Source organism: Xenia sp. Carnegie-2017, unplaced genomic scaffold (assembly GCF_021976095.1).
Source record: "Xenia sp. Carnegie-2017 unplaced genomic scaffold, XeniaSp_v1 HiC_scaffold_19, whole genome shotgun sequence".
In the NCBI taxonomy this organism is placed as follows: domain Eukaryota; kingdom Metazoa; phylum Cnidaria; class Anthozoa; order Malacalcyonacea; family Xeniidae; genus Xenia; species Xenia sp. Carnegie-2017.
Window position 1 is genome coordinate 7,541,198 of NW_025813481.1, and position 19,993 is coordinate 7,561,190.

General features: G+C 37.5%; 2 protein-coding genes across 3 annotated transcripts; one reads left to right on the forward strand and one right to left on the reverse strand.

The window, feature by feature from the left end:
* Positions 1 to 619: 619 nt before the first annotated feature.
* LOC124439251 (calcium/calmodulin-dependent protein kinase type II subunit alpha-like) lies at positions 620 to 11,427 on the forward strand. 2 transcript variants are annotated; one of them, XM_046989475.1, is made up of 18 exons: positions 620 to 710; positions 828 to 921; positions 1,601 to 1,660; positions 2,556 to 2,610; positions 2,680 to 2,745; positions 2,990 to 3,062; positions 3,268 to 3,370; positions 3,771 to 3,854; positions 4,874 to 4,968; positions 5,477 to 5,518; positions 5,636 to 5,716; positions 6,047 to 6,130; positions 6,664 to 6,709; positions 8,099 to 8,130; positions 8,301 to 8,428; positions 8,782 to 8,876; positions 9,607 to 9,721; positions 10,590 to 11,427. In XM_046989475.1, the coding sequence occupies exons 4-18, from the start codon at positions 2,573 to 2,575 to the stop codon at positions 10,693 to 10,695; spliced, it is 1,188 nt and encodes a 395-aa protein (XP_046845431.1). In that variant the 5' UTR covers positions 620 to 710; positions 828 to 921; positions 1,601 to 1,660; positions 2,556 to 2,572; the 3' UTR covers positions 10,696 to 11,427. The 2 variants fall into 2 exon arrangements, with proteins under 2 accessions (XP_046845431.1, XP_046845432.1); XM_046989476.1 differs by lacking the exon at positions 6,664 to 6,709 and adding an exon at positions 6,969 to 7,017 and having other exon boundaries at positions 830 to 921.
* Positions 11,428 to 11,439: 12 nt separating this feature from the next.
* On the reverse strand, positions 11,440 to 19,993 carry LOC124439387. The gene is made up of 8 exons (XM_046989610.1): positions 19,932 to 19,993; positions 15,270 to 15,720; positions 14,357 to 14,703; positions 13,837 to 14,142; positions 13,142 to 13,333; positions 12,548 to 12,848; positions 12,425 to 12,470; positions 11,440 to 11,538 (listed from the first exon to the last, which is right to left on the reverse strand). The coding sequence occupies exons 1-8, from the start codon at positions 19,972 to 19,974 to the stop codon at positions 11,446 to 11,448; spliced, it is 1,779 nt and encodes a 592-aa protein (XP_046845566.1). The 5' UTR covers positions 19,975 to 19,993; the 3' UTR covers positions 11,440 to 11,445.

A 19,993-nucleotide genomic window follows, 5' to 3' on the forward strand; every position in this document is an offset into this window, starting at 1 on the left:
TTGAACCATTTCGTACCAAAAACGTATTTTTTTTCTTTCATTTACTTTATTTGCGACTTTTATCTAGCTGAATTCGTCTTCCTCATAATAAAGTTTTGCCTTTTTAGGCGCGTTTTCTGTATTTGTTTCCAGAAATGTTTAAAAGTTTAAAATGTGATAAAGCCCTCACTATGTGCAATTGATGTCGTTCAAGGTACTCTGTTTGAAATCATTTCAAAGCTGAATTGTGTGGTTTGAAAATGGAATTCTTAGTGCTTTTTTTAAAATATTTGTGTTTGAGTGGAAGAGTTTGTTAAAAGATCTTTTCATGTATACAATGATTCTAGATTCAATTTAGCATCTAGAGAGAGACTATCTTTATCTTCAGGACAATTAAAGATAACATGTTTCTAAGAGCTATTACTCTTCGAATTTTTGAATGCCTTTATCGATAATTATTGCTTCTGGAAGGGATTATAATTTCGAGGTTTGCGGTAAAGCGCTTGAGTTTGACGGGAGTCTGAGGAAACTTTTTGTCAGCCCGCAAAAGAAGATCCGCCCGGTGATTACGAAGGCCGAAAGGGTGTAACAGGTGTGTTTTGTCACGTGATCTCACCAATTTATTCTTCTAAACACTTATGTTGCTGATAACTCGTTCTAATCATGGCTTCCAAGTTTAGGAGCGATAGGAAGTTTCACGAAAGTTTTGAGCTCAAGGAGGAGCTTGGAAAGTATGTAATAATTTTGTGGATATTCAAATAGGAGAGATTAGTTATTAAAGATGATCTTGCGCATATTTTGATTTTCTTGTTATCAAGAATGTAAACGTTATTCACGTTCAAATTTAGAGGGCCTTCAGCACCGTTAGAAGATGCATTCATAAAGAAAGTAAACTAGAGTATGCAGCAAAGATCATCAATGCTGGGAAACTATCAGCTCGAGGTACTTTTGTAAACACTATCATCTCCGAAATTGGTGAATTTGAGCGATTTGCCTTATTTTATAACTGTTGAATTCTCAACCATATTCATGAATTGTTTGAACGGATGTGTACGTCTTCTGGCTGGTATTGTTTCGCCGGCGTATAGATTTCTTTTTTTCTAAAGTCTTTCATTTCTTAGTGTTTGGTCTGTTAAGCAATTCGATGTGTTTAGGAAGCTTGTCCTTGTAGGTCAATTTCATTCCGAGCGTCAGTTCGAAATATGTTAGCATATTTTACCAAAGTATACCCCCTATTTATTCATTGAAATAATTCAACTTTGACTCCTAATAATAGCTGTGAAAATACTCTAATTCATTGTATGTTTGGTTTCGGCGGTAATCGTCGAGTTTATGCTTTTTTTCTCGCTTGACCTTGTGGTCTGGTACTTTTATCGTATGGACACTTGGCGTCTTTGACGTTTTCAATAACAGACAGCTGTTATTTTCAATAAAATGTTGGGTTTGTATTTTAAACATCATCGTTGTCTAGCGCTTGATTTACGACTTAGTATTTTCAATAAATACGTATCTACCTTATGGAATTCCCCCCTTACAGACAAAAGAAGGCTTTCGCTGAATATCAACAAATTATTTCTGAGACAATATTTTTATGTATTTTGTATTTCTTATCCTTTTTTAGACTTGCAAAAGCTCGAAAGAGAAGCACGTATTTGTAGACGGTTGAAACATCCTAATATTGGTATTTCTCATTTATTTCTATTGAATGTAATAATTGTGGCCCTCAGCTTGGCTTTTAAGTGGAAAATATGTGCTGCTTCGTGACAACAATCACAGTTTGAAATTTTATTTTCGATATGAATAATTGACGTTGACAGGAAAAGTGGACATCTTTCACGAAAAGCGTTTACTACTCGTACGATTCTCTGATTTTAGAACTCTGTGTTGGACGAGGACTGTTAAAGGCAGTTGACATTTATGTGTTGCATTCGTGTATTAAAATATTATTGGAACTGTATCGTTGCAATTTCATAAATACGAAAAAAAAAAGTTGCGATAACTTGGCCACTTTTAAAAAATGCGAAAAACCTAAACGGCCATTTGATTGAAATTGACCGCTGTTGCATAAGACTTGTATGTTTAGCCTGAAAGAGTTTGGTGAACTGTCTATTTTTTTACACAATAATTGTTAAAGTCGGAATTATTTTTTGCAGGCAATTGGCTACGTGCAAGCTATTAGAAGAATTTGTTAATTGGAGTTTGCTACTAAGATATTTTAACACAGAATTTGCTACTTAGTTCGTTCTTATCGAAAAAGCGAAATTAACGGACCATGTGCTTAGTTCGCTTGCTTTAGTACCTGGCGAATTAGGTATTGTGAACTATTTCCCATTATGGATATTTCCAGAACAAAACCGAAGCTGTGAGAAGAAAATGAATGTGCGATAATAATAATGATATGCGTGTTTTTAACAATTGCTGATTGCTTGAAGAAAATTTTCGTCACTACGAAATTACCATCACAATCGAAATCATCACGTTTGGGCAATTGCTATGAATTTTTTGGCTGTATAGAATTACCATTACAATGAAAATCGTTGAACCATGTTTCAAGAATATTCGAACGTATTTTTTAGTTCAACTACATGCAAGTATGGCTCAAGACAATGTCCACTATTTGGTCTTTGATTTGTAAGTAAAGACTATTTATGCATATGTACCAGAGAACATAATTTATTTAAATGTACTTTAATTTCTTAGAGTTACAGGTGGTGAATTGTTTGAAGATATTGTGGCTAGGGAATATTACAGTGAGGCTGATGCCAGGTATGCAAAGCTTTGTGTATTAAAATTACCAGGTTTTGTATAGACTGAAAAGTGATGTTAGAACCTGTTCTAAAGTGTGTGGAGGGGAGGGGGTTGGAGTAGCACAATAACATACATTATATGTTGAATTTCCCCCCAATAAATTGCTTGTCCATTGGAAAAGCTGGGTTGTGCCCCCTCCTGCTTTTCACTCCATGATAGAATTTTTGTCCAACTTCTTAGAAATGTATTTTTTTATTTTCAGCCATTGTATTCAACAAATATTAGAGAGCGTTCAACATTGTCATAATTTAGGTGTTGTACATAGGGATTTAAAGGTCAGTCTGTCATTATATGTTTCACATGAACTTGTGTTTTCCTATTTTCCTTTTTTAGCACTTAATGCTGTAAGCCAAATTCTAGGGAAATGATATCACCAAAGAAGTGCACATGTTTTTGTGTTGCATGCTAAATTATGCTAAATTATTTTTGCATATTAATTATGTTTTATATTTAATTTATGTTACCATGAAATTTCTTCAGCCAGAAAATTTGCTTTTGGAATCAAAGGAAAAGAATGCCATCGTCAAACTGGCTGACTTTGGCCTTGCAATTGAAGTGGACACAAACAAATTTGGCTGGTATGGTAAGTGATGAGGATGTTTTACCAAAACCGCAATCATGCTTGCATAACTTGAGAAAATTGTGATAATTCAATTGTATATGAGTGATTGTCTATGTGTAATGAAGTTATGTGGCATTGTGAGGTGTACGCTGGGGTATATACTAGACAGGATGAAAGGGGGAAGCTTTTGCCCACCAATATTTTTTTGAATGTATCTCATATTGAGTTATTTAAATAAATTACACTTTGACCATCTGTCTTTAAATTGAAAATTATGATTTGACTCATATTGCCGCTTGCTAATCCCCCACCCCCATACTTCATCAAGTATCCATCCCTAGGTGTACAATCTTCTATGAAGGTACAATAAAAAATCCGGCAAGTTAGCAAAAGTATTGAATGATTTCGTTTATTTTTTAAGGGTTTGCAGGAACTCCTGGTTATTTGTCTCCAGAAGTTTTAAAAAAGGATAACTATGGCACTGCCGTGGATGTCTGGGCTTGTGGTAATATTTGTGTAATTTTTTTTGATTTTATTTTTACTCTATTATTTTTGATTATTTCAACAGAATCTTTCGTTGGCAAAATTCACCAATAAATACAAAGTTACTTTAATGTTAATAAGAACATACTTTTAACTGTAACTATTTTATGGACAACAGTTGTTCTTGGAATTCAGTAGTTTGAGACATTTTGTCTTTTTGAGGTCGAGCTTTCTTGCTCTTATGATACCATAGCAAGTATCTAAGTTCAGCACATTCTTGACCTTATGGATAACAATGTATGTCTAGGTATACTACATTCTTGTTCATATGGATAACAATGTATGTCTAGGTGCACCACATTCTTGTTCATATGGATACCAGTGTAAGTCTAGGTACACTACATTCTTGTTCATATGGATACCAATGTAAGTCTAGGTACACTACGTTCTTGTTCATATGGATAACAATGTATGTCTAGGTGCACCACATTCTTGTTCATATGGATACCAATGTAAGTCTAGTTTAGGTACACTACATTCAGGCTCGAGTTTACCAACCCATGTCAAGTAACTCAGCATTCTTGACCTCATATATACCAAAAAAGACATAAGCCATGAAAATGAAGCAAATTTATATGTTTCTATAACGAAATAAGAGTTAAAATGGCAAATTGTAACTTTGAAAAAGACGTTTCCCAGTGTTAACACTCATTTTTGATAAATTTAATAAGGTCATATACCACTGCCATTCCTTCTCAATTAAGAAATGATGTTTGCACAGGCTTATGCAAACCAAGGAGACCTTTGGGAGAACTTGAGAGCAGATCGGTGCATGCCCTGATAGAGGGTTGCATCTGTTGTTTTGCACAGGCTAATTCAAACACTGCTATTGACCAATCGGCGCACGTGTTTTATTTCGTGTTTATTTTATAATCCCCCATAGTGACGTAATCATCAATTAAGAGTACGTAATTGAGGAGCCATGTTGTATGGTTAGATATGACAACATATATATAGGTATGAATGATGATTTATTTTTAGGGGTGATATTGTACATTTTGCTCGTTGGCTATCCCCCGTTTTGGGACGAAGATCAGCATAAATTATACAATCAAATCAAATCTGGCGTTTACGATGTAAGAGCAATGGTTTTATGAAACCTTTCATGTATTATAGCATTTATGGAACATACAACAGTGCTGCCTCATATGCCTCTATGCTTAAGGCGTATGTATTGCTTACACCGCTGGCTCAACCTTCGACTAAGTGGTCCTTGATAATGCGAACGTATTTAATGTGTAGCACTACGTTGGGTGTACCCTTTTCTTAGCGAGAAAGGTGGGTGTAGCCCTCAGTCTAAGGAATTACCGGTGCGATACTTGGTCAGAAGTTTTCTTGTATCCCTAAGTGTACATTGCCATTTTTTAGAAACCTCGCGAGATTTTGCGAACGGCAGTCTTATACAAACTAGCATAAATGCGCCCGCGAAAGGCTTTTTGCCGTACCATGCATGCTGTTTTACCATGTAAGGAAAATGTGAGGGATGATTTTTGCGCGACGGCATGCCGTGATCTTTTCTATCGTCCCGTCCCGACTCCGCTTCGTATTGGTAGTAGTAATGATTAACGAAATGTTCTTCTTTAGTACCCGTCGCCCGAATGGGACACGGTCACTACCGAAGCTAAGGTAAGAGATGATTTTGGTCTACGTTATGCTGTTAAAAAAATTTATTTTTGGCTACACACAATGCGATGACGTATGTTTTGGTTCTCGTCGATGACGTGTTGTGTTTTTCCACACTAGACGTTGATTGATAAAATGTTGACAGTCAATCCAGAAAAACGAATTACTGCCAGCGAAGCCTTAAAAGATCCGTGGATTGTGGTGAGAATCTTAAGTTTGTTTGGTTTGTTGTCAAAACTACGCCAATAAATAAGAAACCATCTTATTTGTTAATCCAATAACAAATTGAATAAGAAAACAGTTTGACAGTGGGACTTTATGTGCGCATGTCTCTGGTTTTGATTTGTCTGATTTTTCTTGACGATTACGGTTTTCGCTTTTGTTGGGGAAAATTTGATGTTGATGTCGAACATAGATATCTTACGTTCCATTACGTCAAACATTACGTCAAACATTACGTCACAAGTTAGAACCTGACTACGCTCTCTTGATCATTTTTCATTTTATTTTGTGTTTTTCTAATGCTCGTAGAATCGCGATGGAGTTGCTTCGAAGGTTCATCGGCAAGGAACAATTGATGGACTTAGGAAATTTAATGCCCGACGAAAGTTGAAGGTGTGTGGGAAATTGGTCTCATTTGGTGTGCGTCAACAGGTGTCAGATGGAGTGATGTTTACGTGTTCTTGAGCAAATGTGTAGGACGTGACATGCAGAATACCGCTAATATTTCTCGGACGCCATCACCCTTTACGCACCTGTTTTACTGTCCTAAATCGCAATAAGTTTGTATTTGTATTAGCAGCCTGTGGTCTGATCTGTGGTTAGCTGAACTGTTTGGTTTGTTTGAGATTAACATTAACTGTTGTTTTATAATTGTTTCTGGAGTTGCTTCATCTTTTTCTCCAGTTAAATGTGAATGTCATTCTTAACCAGGACGTAGGTAGTTGTTCTGCCCTTCTATAACAGATCATTCTGTCGGTTTAGTATTCTACCTCACGTTTTGTGCATTATTTATTGAATAGATATCTGTTGGGAGGGTAGGGTGGGGGCATGGTACGATCTTATTCTTTAGCTCTTACGTCCGAGGTTACGTCATTCAATTCCGGTCGATGTAAACTGGCCCTCAATTGTTCTTTGTGGTTGTCTAGGGAGCAATTTTAACTACAATGATTGCAAAGAGTAACTTTCATGCAGGTATTAAATAGTAAGAAGAACGAAGGATCGGCGTTCTGGTGACGTAATCATGATGACGTAGCATGTTGCACGGCCGGCTTGTTACAATGTCGTGACCGGTTGAAATACTGGTTGGGTGGTGTGGCTTCAAGCAAAGACCTGTTTTTTTGTGTGTTTGCCGCTTGTAGACTAGGTTCTACTCACTTCGTATTCATGGTTACGTCATAGGAATCGCTATCCGTTATGTTTGCATTTATGAATCCATTCTTGTCACTTTTAGGGAGCTATACTAACAACCATAGTGGCTCGTAGGTTCTCGTCTAATTCAGGTGACTAATCCTCTTTAAACAATTAAAGATATGTTATCATATTGATCACGAATGTTAAACACTACCCCTAAACTTTTTATTGTTGCTAAACTCATAAACACATTCTTAAAAAGTACACCTAATTACTAAAATGTAGTTGCTAAGCAGGAATTGCTTGGAATATACTTTGCATTGAGATGATAATCGTCCCATTCCCCCAAATGCTTCAAAATGAATTGTGTACCATCTTCGAGGTGTTGGTATATTCGTTTTGAAAGTAAAAAGTCGGCATTTGTTGTAATTTCTTTGTACGACACCTTAAAATTTGGCTTTTGTCGCCTTCAACTGGTGATCAAAAGACCAACACATACATTCTGTTAATTTTACAACTAAATTGTAATTTAAATTTCCTGTTTGGGTTTAGTGAACATCATAAATTTAAGAACCTTAACGAATCATAAACTACAGTCTATATGTCTACTGTTTTATTCGGTTTAGCTTTACACGGTTACCGCGTTGTGTTTGAACTGAGCAGACTTATGAGAATGAAATGCTGTGTACAGCAAACTAAAAGTCATTTAGAATTAATTGTAAATTTCTATTGATTGTAATGGATTGGCTCTGCGTGGCTTTGTGCTTTTTACATATTGCTCGAGGCTTCGCTTGTTTAAACGTTGTGTTGTAAGCTAAAAAGTTCAAAAAGCGTTTTACCTGAAAGCCCTTGCAGCATGCGTCAGAAATTGTTAAAAATTGATACAACATGCGTATTTAAAAGATGCTCCCTCCCCGTGAAGTGCATGTTATATAATCTCTGCGTACTGAAACTATCATGTCGGTTGCGCGAAGCCTTGATATTGCTGTCTGTGTCTAAAGTTACTTTTTCTAGTGCGTGATAAATGTGGTTTGCATTCTTTGAATTGACGTTTCATTCTGTATATTTCCTATTGAACGTCCAGTTGAAATTACTGCTTTTCGTCTTCTAAAAGTTTTTTATACGACCAAAAATGTTACTATCTGTAGTGGACAGAGCTATGCAGGCTTCGTACAACACGCCCTAATCATAATCTTGTCTTAGTCACACTTGCTTGTTTTTTCTTTTCAGTTCGCGGGCATTCGACTTCGTCAAAGAAAAAAGTAAGTTTCGCGAATTTTCGAACTGTCCTAGTAGATTTTGTCTTCACTCTTGGGAGAGAGGGGTACAGGGTACAGTGTACACAATCAACCATCAGTTCTCCTTATCCCATTACTTTCGGTACTTTTGTATTGGTTCAACGTCATCTAAACTATATTTGTTTATTCGATAGAGTTCCGACGAGGAACAAACTGTAATAGAAGAAACGGATGCGTCGAAAGGTGACGTTGAACAGGAAATCATCAAATTAACGCAAAAAATGTTGACAAGTACGACAACTGGCGATTTCGAGACATATAGGTAAGATCGACGATTTCGTTCCTAGCTCAACATTTTTTACGTGAAGTTAAGTTAATGTGAATCCAGCATTTCAATATCATAACCGGGTTTTCCCAACCCAGCTTTGTGTCCTGAGGCTTTTCTCGAACGCGGAGGCGCTTGATTTTTATGAAAGATAATGTGGGAATTAAGATTATTACAACACCAATTTCCTGTATAATTTTTCTCCATTCTTTGTGGAGTTTCTATAGGGTCTTAAAGGCACAAACAAGCTTTCTCGTTTATGCATTTTTGTGTTTAATGGAGTCATACCTTTAGTTCAATGATTGAGTAATCAAATAAATGATGATGTTAATATGAGTCTTTTTCTCTAGCAAATTGTGTGACTTCTCGATGACATGCTTTGAGCCCGAGACAAAAGGAAATTTGGTGCAAGGTCTGGAATTCCATAAATTTTATTTAGAAAATGGTGAGTTGTTTGTTTTTTTGCTTTTTAACGGAGAGGATGGTTAGTTGGTGATGATGAAGTTTTTGAGAGTATTGTGAAAGTATTGAAGAGAAATTCAAGTTGATTTAAGGGTATTTACTACTTGAACTTTTGGAGTCTGGAAAGGACTGTTTACTTCAATCAGACTTCATAAAAGCAGTCATTATGCCGTTTCCATGGTAAATCAGGTCTTTAGATTAAGTTACCTCCTAAAGAAACGTTGAGGGTGAATTCAATATCTGATAAGTTGTTGGTGATTTAGTTATTGTACCGGTAATAATGGTATGAATCGGGTCATTGAGGAACAATGTGGGTAATTGAGAAATGACAATAGTAATGGAGTGATGGATTGGGTAATTGAGGAATAATGTGGGTAATAAAGGGATGTATTTGGTAATTGAGAACCGATAACAGTATTGGTGTGATGGATCGGGTAATTGAGGAACAATGTGGGTAATAGAGAGATGTATTGGGTAATTGAGAAGTAATAATGGTAATGGAGTGATGCATCGGGTAATTTAGGAGTGCTGTGGATAATAAGGAGAAGGTGCAGATTGATATTAGGTAGTACAAGATCAGATGGATATTTGGCAAAGGATAACTACAATGAATACTTTAACTATAGTATTCCTATCGAGGAAGTCTCCAATAAAGCTTTATTGCAAAATACATATGATTTTGAAAATCTTGAGACATTTTCCCGTTAATTTAGTGCAATCAAAGCGAACGACACCCATCAACACTACTCTGTTAACACCCTTCGTTCACGTATTGAGCGATGAATCTGCAGTGATATGTTACATTAGGCTAACACAGTATCTGGACAGGTAAAACGGTTTATATTTGTTACAAGTTGTATTGCGCACGTTGCAAAAATTTAGTATATTGCCAGTTTTCCTGCAACAATCGTTATCTTGTTGTTTGCACTTGCTGGCTACAATCTACAAGGAATTGCCGAATTTATCTTTCTGTATAAGAGTCGATTAAGAAAATCTAAATTTTGCGCGTGAAATATCCTCTGGGAATTTGCATGGATTACATGCTTCGCGCGTGTTTATTTATAAAATAAGCGCGTGCAAAACTTATTGAAACTTATCAAGTAACATGAGTCGTCGTTGCTGTTGACCAGAGTTTGCTAAATTTGCTGATATCATGGTGCATGGTTGTTTGTGTCTGTGATATCATGGCGCATGGTTGTTTGTGTCTGTGATATCATGGCGCATGGTTGTTTGTGTCTGTGATATCATGGCGCATGGTTGTTTGTGTCTGTGATATCATGGCGCATGGTTGTTTGTGTCTGTGATATTGAGCACACCTGCGTAATTTACGAACAGTGCTGAACTGTCTTCGCATTATTGGTCGTAAAGTCTGATAACAATAATGTGATGAAACGTGTTCAAACTTCAGTGTATAGCATTGAACAAATAAGTGCAAACGTGGTAATCCACATCATGTCTCGATGGAAGGTTTATTTGATGAAAAATAAACAACGTTGACGTATGATTTGAAAATAGCGGCGAATGGAACATGGCGGCTGTCACTTATTGGTTTTTGAAAGATGTTTTACGAACGATTCAATGTTTTGTTTTGTGTTCCCGAGAGTCTCCGCATGTGAAATTTTTGATTTAATGTCCGATGTATCTTCTTCGAAAACAAGGTGAGATTTCACAGCATTTTATGTTAAACTTTTTCCAGCTCTGGCCATCCACATACGACACAATCTGAAGAGACGCGCGTCTGGCAAAAGAAGTCTGGACACTGGGTATGCGTGCATTTTCATCGCTCGTCCCAGGATCCGTAAGTTGACATCACCCGGTTCCCTCGTAACTATGGTTTTGACGTGGTGCCGTCAGATTTGAATTAACTCGTGAAATATGAAGAAGATGTGTTTGTCAAGTCTTTCATTTTTTCGTTGTAGTAATTTATGTATAACTTGAATGAGCATTTTAAAATCACCCGAATTCGCAGGAATTTTTTATTGCAATTGAATCGAAATGCGTTACCTCTACATGAATTTAGTTGCCAGCATATATTTGTCCTTAAGTTGACAATATCGCAGGCGGGTACTTTGCGTAGGATAGAATTACAAATATACGGGTGTTTTGTGGATAATTTTTCAAATGTCATCTGTAAGGAACAGATGGTTAGGTAGGCAAAATGCACCATTTTTAGGAATAATATTCGCTAACTGTTCTAAAATTTTAAAAATGTACACTTCGAATATAAATGAATGAGCTTGCCTTTGTGAATTACTTCGCATCGCCAAATTATTTGTGTCTGGTTGTGAAACTTAATCAAATAATTGACGCGAGGAACAAGTTCATTTGTTTATCATAACTTTATTGGTTGAAGCTAGAACATGTCGTGTTTAGTAGGTTGCCTTGTACGACTGTGGAAATTGAGCCAGTATGTTCTCTGAGTTAAGTTTATTTATTTCATTTCTATTTATGCTTGATGTAAATCATAAATAAATGACTGCCGACATTCTTGTAATGATTTATGCGTAAAATAAAAATCCTACTGGTTTTCGCGATTCGTGTTTTTGAATTGCTCACTCGACTGGTCGGATTGTCTTTCCCGCTGCTTGCATCTTTTTCTTTAGCATCCTGTATTCTTTTGCCGTCAGCTGCTTTTTCCCTTTTTCCTATATCGTGGGAAAAAAAACGTTCAGGAAAAACGTTGGAATGGTCTCAATTTGAGTTAGTGTTAAGGTTAGGCTAACAACAGACAGCAACGGAAAACACAATAAGAGAATCCGAAAAGGGACATCTCGTTTTCTTTATATTCAAGGTAATAAAAGAGTGTTAAGACGGCCTTTGTAATGCTCGGGCAGTGAAAAAGAAGTGCTCGTTGACATAAAAATTGTTTAGCAAACAAGCAGTAGGAGAAAGTGGCCAAAACGATGAATATAAGTTAAAAAAAGTGATTATAGTATATTTAATAACTAGTGGGTGTTCCTCTTGCCTTAGTTACAGCTTTGCATCGGTTAGAATGCTGTATATAAAGTATGCCAACCTTGAAGGTGGATGATAATCATCACTATCGAACATTACTATTTAAAAGCCCCCACTGAGCAGTTGTTTTTAACGGCCTGTGTATTTTGTCTTTATTCCAAAGACATCATCAGACCAATGAACATTAAGAAAAGGAGATGTTAATTCTCGGAATTTAGTGTTTTGTACCATCTTTAATTCATGCACAGCGTTAATCCCTATCCTTATTCCTGATCCCCTATATGATTCAGATGGAAACCACCATTTGATATTTTGCATTATATCTGTAAATAACTTATATTGGTTTCGGTCAATTCGTGTACTACATTCCTTGCTTCACTAATTAATTTCCATCCGCCGATGATCAGAGAAGGCAGAGTTCAGTGTGGTGTTTTCAACTCGAAAAACTAACCCACGAAAGCTATTCGAAACGTCAAATACATTCAACCTCGAATTCACTTTCCACTCAAAACCCATTTTTTAAAAAGCCTGAACTCTACCGTGCCAATTCTCAGCAATATGAGGGGCTCATTCTACCTGTGAGTGACCTTCTTTCCTTCCTTTTGTTTCTGCTAACGTTGATCTAAAAGTTAACATGTCACGAAAGTGATCAGATTGCTGTAATCGTTGTTCATCAAAATGCACTCGTTGTAAACATACCTCGGGGCTTCCCCAACTTCCTTCTGCATTCCCTCGGTTTTCGTCTTTGCTTCGGCATGATTATCACCGCCCGTTCCGATTTCTATGGCCACGTTGCCCGTTTTCTTTATGGCTGTTGCTAATGAGCCTGCTTTCATGTTGGATTGTGCAAGCGTTGCACCTCCTAATTTCGTTGTCGTCTTTAAAACCTTGAGCAACTTTAAAGTCCGCATGTTGGACGCGACGTCGACATTGTCTTTGTTGGGCACTGGTTTCTTGTTAGCATTGCACGCTATGTTATACAGTTCTTTATACTGTGGAACTACCATAAATCAGAAAGAAGGGGGTTGACATTTTCAACGATTAAGTCGCGTTTAATAATGAACTCAGTGCACATTCAGTCTTCGTGAGGAGTCTATCACACTCAACTTTGCCTGCTCGTTACAAAGTCTTTCACCAATCTTCGTCAGACCGACTTTGAATGGGTTTTCGATTTGGGTTAATCAGACAATAGTGAGAAAAAGTTATTATTCACTCTAAGTTTCTAGTTTCTTTACCGTTTTTTCACTGTACTTTAATCATAAATCGTGATCATGTTGATTGATGACAACTCACCTTGATGGCATCTTTCTGCTCTGCCAGCCAGTTTACACATCACCAATCTATGAATATATTCTGAGAGGCCATTATCACGTTTTGTCGTGACACGTTGCAAATCCGCGAGCTCCATATCCATCACCAAGATCTCCGAATTTGCTATGGCGCTTATGTGATGCCGGGACTGATCCAGTACAAATTCTATGTCACCTTTTAATATGGAAATTTGTTTCGTATTTAGTCGAATGTGGGTTAATTGTGTACGTCGTTGTTTCTCTCACTAGTCTGACCCATGCTATGAATGTTATTCACCTTAGAAAATACGCTTAATGATCTACCTAGCCTATGGTTGTATGGTTGCCATTCACCATAAAAAATATGCTTGCAGGACCACCTAGGCTATGGTTGTCATTCATCATGAAAAATACGCTTACGGAACCACCTAGGCTATGGTTGTCATTCACAATAGAAAATATCCTTACAAAACCACCTAGGCTATGGTTGTCATTCACCATGAAAAATAGGCTCTTGTAACAGCTATTAGAATCATTAAACTCGACTTCTGTATGTACCTTTGAGAAAGGTGTGTTTTTTATTTCATCGGTATTTTGAGATTAGCGAGGAACATAAATTACCTTGGCGCTCACAAATCGTTATCCTAAGTGTTGAATAGTTGAAATGAACGGATGTTCTGCATATATTTTAGTCGTTACCTAAAATTTCTCCCACTCCAATAGTCGCCACTGTCACATTGTTTCTTTTTATTATCTCCTCTCCAGCAACGTAGCCACCTTTCGCTATCTCTCGTCTCCTTTCGATTACCGTGAGCGGCTTCTCTAGAGCGTCCAGTTTATACTGCAGGCTCAATTTTTTCGGGTTGATCTTGAGTAATGCTTCACCGCGGCAGATTATCGTGATACTCTTTACCAGGTCTCCTTGGCGCACAATCGCGCTGCCGTGATTCAATTTTCTCGTTTGCATTTTTTCCATCAAAGTCACTTTGTAATCGCTGGAAAAACCTGAGAAGATGGAAATTGATTGAAGAGTTCGTGAATTGACTACCGTGGCTCATGCCAGTGTTTATATTCGTAGAAGACCTTCATCTCTCAATTCAAGTATCCGAGCGACCGTCTGGTACCTTTACCTAATCTAGGGTTTCTATTTGATGGATTTCAAACTTTAGTTGCCTTCAACAGCGCAGGGCTCGAACTAAAGTTTGTTAAACTCGCTAACCTTCAAAAAACTGCGACTTTTCCATTAAGTTCAACTGATCTTTAGTGTTGTTGTACACATCGGCAAGCGTGGACTCGTACATCTTGCGATGCACCAGGATCGCGTCTATGCTTTCGTCGGCAATTACCGTGGCGTTCCGTTCGCTGTTCGACTTGTGAAAGCACAAGTGGCCAAACTTGTCGCCACTCCGTAGAAAGGCAATCTCTGCGCCAAATTTTAAACGTTCCTTGTGACTTTTGACCATAGTTAATCGAACCCCCCCTGATTCCTCGACGCCCGTAGGATGATCTGCGTCCTCGTTCCTCCTACCATAAACCGTAGCACTTCCACGAAGAATGATGTAGCAACTAAGGGAAATTATACTAATCACCGAAAATGAAGCTTTTAATTAATGTTAGTTATCAATGCATTGATCCATTTTCAAAGAAGTCGACCAATTTACTTGATTTGTCTTGAAATAGAAAATAATTCGTATGCTTGTATTAACTTTTATACTGAAGAATGTTCTGGCCATTCTGGTGCTGCTAAAATTGGAAGAATCGAGCGCAAAAGCGTCATTTTCAAAGGCATGTGGGAGACTTAAAAGATTACTAAAAATTCTATGTCGCGAAGAAAATATAAACAACTTTTTTACAAGTTTGAAAATTTTGCCATACAATGGATAACGCTATGTGCAGTCTTCGTGAAACTGCCTCCTGCTGTTGCATGAAATTATAATCATTTTGATTTCATGCGACATATTACAGGAACAATATTTGGTTTGCTGAGGCACACTTTAAGACAATATCTGTGTTAAAATTTTCTCAACTAAGTGCCTTCATCTTGTGTTGTTGGTTAAAAGTGGCGGCAGAAATTTGTCTCCAGGGTAACGGACTATTAACTTGTAGTTACGTATACGTCATAAAAAACTCACCAATCACCGGCCTCTCCTTGCCTCATGATCACGTGGTCTTTTTTGATTGGCACATAGTCGCACTCCCTGATAATTTCCTTCACAGCTTCTATGTGATATGAAAACGGAAAAGGCAGGTCAATAAGACGTCGTTCTTTCACTGTGCAAACATTAAAGCTACCTTTGTGAACTTCCTTGAAACACTTAACATTCTCGTAAAACCAAGGTAGGTAACTTTCAATTTCTTCATCGCTCTTTTTCAAATGACAGAGCATGTTTTGCACATCCTTCCATTGTATCCCTTTGGATTTACTCATCCTCGTTCTTTTCAAGGTTAAAGTTTCGAAATTCGATGTTGACGAGCACCTCTCACGTGGTTCGCTCTCGGTTAATTGATGTGACGTCATACAAGCACTATTGCGCATGAGCTCTGATACGGTTTCAAACGATGAGTGGAAGGGCAACACTTGCTCTAAGGAAATGGAAAATAATCTTGTCGGCTGTTTTTTTGTATAGAGTAGTTGCTATGTGTTGCTACAAGTGAGAATATGTCGTAAGATGCCCTACAAATTATTAAATTTTTCATAGCGTCTTCCTAAGTACGTATTCGGTTTTAATTAAATTTTTTTGAAAGAGTTTACTTAGTCGTTGCTTTGTTAAAATGCTGAAGTCTTTGTTCTTGCAATGTTTGTTGATCCAATGATGACTGCACGGCGTTGTTCAACATGGCGACTGTTGAACCCATTCTAGACACTGGGGGGAGAGAGGGTATACGAATACTTATACACTTGTCTTAACCCTACTATCGTGTATTATTACGACTCAAGTCAGTGACGGTTACCAAGTAGGCTAAGTATCGGCTCCCTATATGCCAGGGCTTTCGTGATGCCCGTCGTTGCTATTCTAGACTAGCTAAATGTGCCTATTTTAGACCATTTAATGCTGCTGAAAACTGCACGAGCAATTAAATAACCGCCATTGAGAGGGTAATCTGCCTGCTAGAAAAACGCAAACAAGGCAAGTCATCTTTAATGATAAGTGTATGCCTTCGTGAGCTACACTGAAGCAATTTTGATATAGACCGAGAGCATAGCTTCGTGAGCTACACTGAAGCAATTTTGATATAGACCGAGAGCATACGATTCGTGAGCTACACGGAAGCAATTTTGATATAGACCGAGAGCATACGATAGCCTGGCCTGTCACATAGATTTGGCCCAGTGGACGAATTTGGTTTTCGTGATATGAAAACATCTGTCACTTTTGTGTGCAAAAGATTATGTTATCTCTCATGAAAGTTTTTATTGGCTAACTAGTTGTGGAAAGTTCCTCCATAGAACAGATTGATTTATTCGAATCATTCCTGACTACATAATTCGAAACATCAACATCAGTTTCAATTTTTTGAAAGGTCTCTTTATACTGCGACGTGGGGATCATTTTGTCCAAGGGTGAAATTTACGCGTGTGGTTGTTGACGAGCACCGGACACGTCAATCATTGTGCCATTCCCCCTTGAAACGGTTAAAATACATCCGAGACACGTGGTTCACTCGAAATGACGTCATTGGAGTAAAGCAACGTTGCGCACGTGAAAGGCTTCCCGCGATGCGTGTCCGTTTCCACTTAAAACGTATAAAGTGTCATTAATATAATTGCCATGGGCAATTCAGTCACGCTGTTGTCTAAACAGCGTGGTGCTTACGGGGGCATGCAATGGGGTTATAGTTTTCCCTAGGGATTACTAATTGTTGCATTATTGTAATTATGTCCTTGAGAAGGATGCAAGGCATATGGTCCGGGAGACCACCTTGGTTCGCATTTTAGATACTTTTATCGTCCTCTATTTTCTTTTGAGTAACCTGCGATCTTATGCTGCATGTTGTGAAGTTTCTCTTGTTTCATTTCGATTGAAAGAAACTCGATGCGTGTGCCGTGTGCTTGTGCAAAAAGTTTGTAAATAATAGTCGAATGCTGCGTCCTCGTGCACTTGTCGAGTATTGTGGGCTTAAAAATTACTTTTGCAATCGGGGGGGTAAGATGCCATCTCAACGTCGCACGAAATAAGACTTTGAAATGAGAATCTGAATCTGACGTTCACCTTTTCAAACATTGATTCTCTCGCATGTAAAACTCACTGTAGCTATTTAAATACACCGATGAGATCAAAATGCTAATGGCTTTTCATTTTCTTCTTCAGCATAATGCAGGCGGTGAACTTCAAAGCGGTGGTTTTCATTCAAAGCCATTTAAGTGAATATTTGTGATTGATTTTTAGTTTTTGCGTTACGTCCAATATACCGTACTACTTTCTCTTCATCGCTCGATTTAATTGTTTCTCAAGGTGTAAATTAAGTAGTGCATATTTAAATGAGGCTTGATATATCAGGACAACACGCACGCATCGCTCTCATTAACGCTACTGACCGCCAATCGGCAGAGAACCAATGGAAACGAGAACGCACAATGGACGCGTGTACGTCACATTTTGAATAAGAGGTATGTACTTTAATTGCATATCGCAATACGTTTTCCCGTTGGATAGACTCAGCTACGACAAATGAGTTTCGATTCGAGTGGAGCGCTTCGACCGATTCCACGACTCGAACGAAGTATGGAATTGATGCGCCCGCGCCAGAACGTGCAATCCACCTGTACCTCTTCCGACGTCTCGTCGAAGGCGATCCAGCTCGACACGAAGTTCTGTGAAGGCAAAAGAGCCTGAGGTTGTCGAAAATGCGAAGGAAAGACGTCGTGTCAAACTAGTTAATGATGGTTTTCTTCGCTTGAGAAAACATGTTCCCACCGATCCGAAAAACAAAAAGTTAAGCAAAGTAAAAACACTTAGGAGTGCCATTGACTATATTCGTCACCTGCAACAATTACTAAATCAGGCAAGCAAAAACTCTACTCTTCAGTTGCCCGACTTCTCGAAGTTGGACGTTCTACATAGTTCTGCCGTTAATGCAAATGCTTCCTGGTTTTCTAACTTGGACTTGGTATGTATAGGCTTATTGCAGAAATCCATGTTTCTTTTGTGCGTTTTCAAATTATTTGTGCTCGTTCTTGTGAAACTCGCACATGCATGGAGCAATTCGCATTAAACTATCCTGCTGATTTTGCCACTCTTCGAAAGCATTGTCAACGTATTATAAAATCTAAATATCAAGTAATTTTGCAAATCTTTTATCGATTTGATTAGAATGAATAATATATTTTTTAAACTTGATAAATGATTTGATTGATCACTTGATATTTGTACAAATAGGTTTATTTTGCATGTGTTGATAAACACCTACGTGATATCTAATTATGAGGATCGTGTTTACCAACGTATTTTCGTAAAGCTGTTCTTCTATATGGTTTTACTCGCCGTAGAATGTTTTCTTCGTTGAAACACACAAGTCAAATTACGACAATGTGTTCATAAAGTAAGCGATAAATAATGAATAAACTTTTATTATGCGCAAGCGAATACTTTGAATAAAATGCTCAGAATGAAGGACCAAAAAATACGCATCGATTTTCTCCTGAAAATTCTTACAATTCTGACCTGTTTCTGACTTGCCAAATGCATTACAAGATAATTGAAAAAATTTCGGTTTGGTCGGAGCATGTCAAATTTACTGCTTTTCTTTCTGAGTTTTGTTTGGCGTGTTTTTGTTTGTTTCGATTTTAGCGATGTACACAAGTCTGATATATCTACGTAACTCTCGATGAGACATTTATGATTTGATTACAACGGATCGTTCTTAAAACTTTTCAATTGATGGAACAAAGGCAAATTTCGACGCGTGGCTCACCAGTTGAGTAAATAAAATACAAAATGCTAATTCCTCTCTATTTGATGAACACAATTTACCTTATCAGGCTGGCTATTCATTATCAGTTTTATCGGCTACATGTTTCATTATGGCATAAATGCATTACGAACAAAGGAACGAAGTGGTTATTCGATAAATGGCTGATAGCCGATGATTTCTGCAATCCGCCTATGAATAGAATTTCAATATATATTAGAGAACATCTGTCGTTTCTCATAAATTTAAGAGGAAACATCGGGAATTAAGTACTTTGATTGAAGTTAATATCGTTCCATGGCTTCTATACTTTGGACACACAGTGATGCTCTGTAAGGGTTCTTTGCCATTCAATAGACACTAAATATTTTTGCTTTTGATACTGCGAACTGGAGGTGTTAATGACATACAAGAAATGGGGTGCATTAGCTTTTCATTCTGTCAAATGTGACCCCAAAGGGACAAACGTGTGCATCGTGCTCCGCTGTGTGTTCAGGCAGTATAGCCATGTCAATTTTTTGTAGTCATCGACAGTTTTTGGGAAGATATTCGTTAATACTGAGACAAAATAAAACGAGAGTCATGATCTCAGTTTTTTGAAAGTACCCAAATTGTATGACGGTATAAACGTTGTAATATATAACGAACAAATGTTCGGCTATCATTTTTTATAATGTAGCTAAAGTGCTTGTTTTCACTTTGAAAAAAAAAATGAAATCGGTATATAGCGGAGTTTCTATAGCTATGAAGATATTTGTTAGCAGTTTCACATCTTGTGAATTCTTATATCGCACTGAGGAAATAATGCTTTAATTTAAGGCGATTTCATAAAAACTCAAACATAGCAGCTCAAATAGAAATCTGCCATGCAACTAGATACAAACCGACATTGTGAAACACTCCTTCTGAAGGAATTGTTAACATCATGTTCACTCTTCTTTACGGC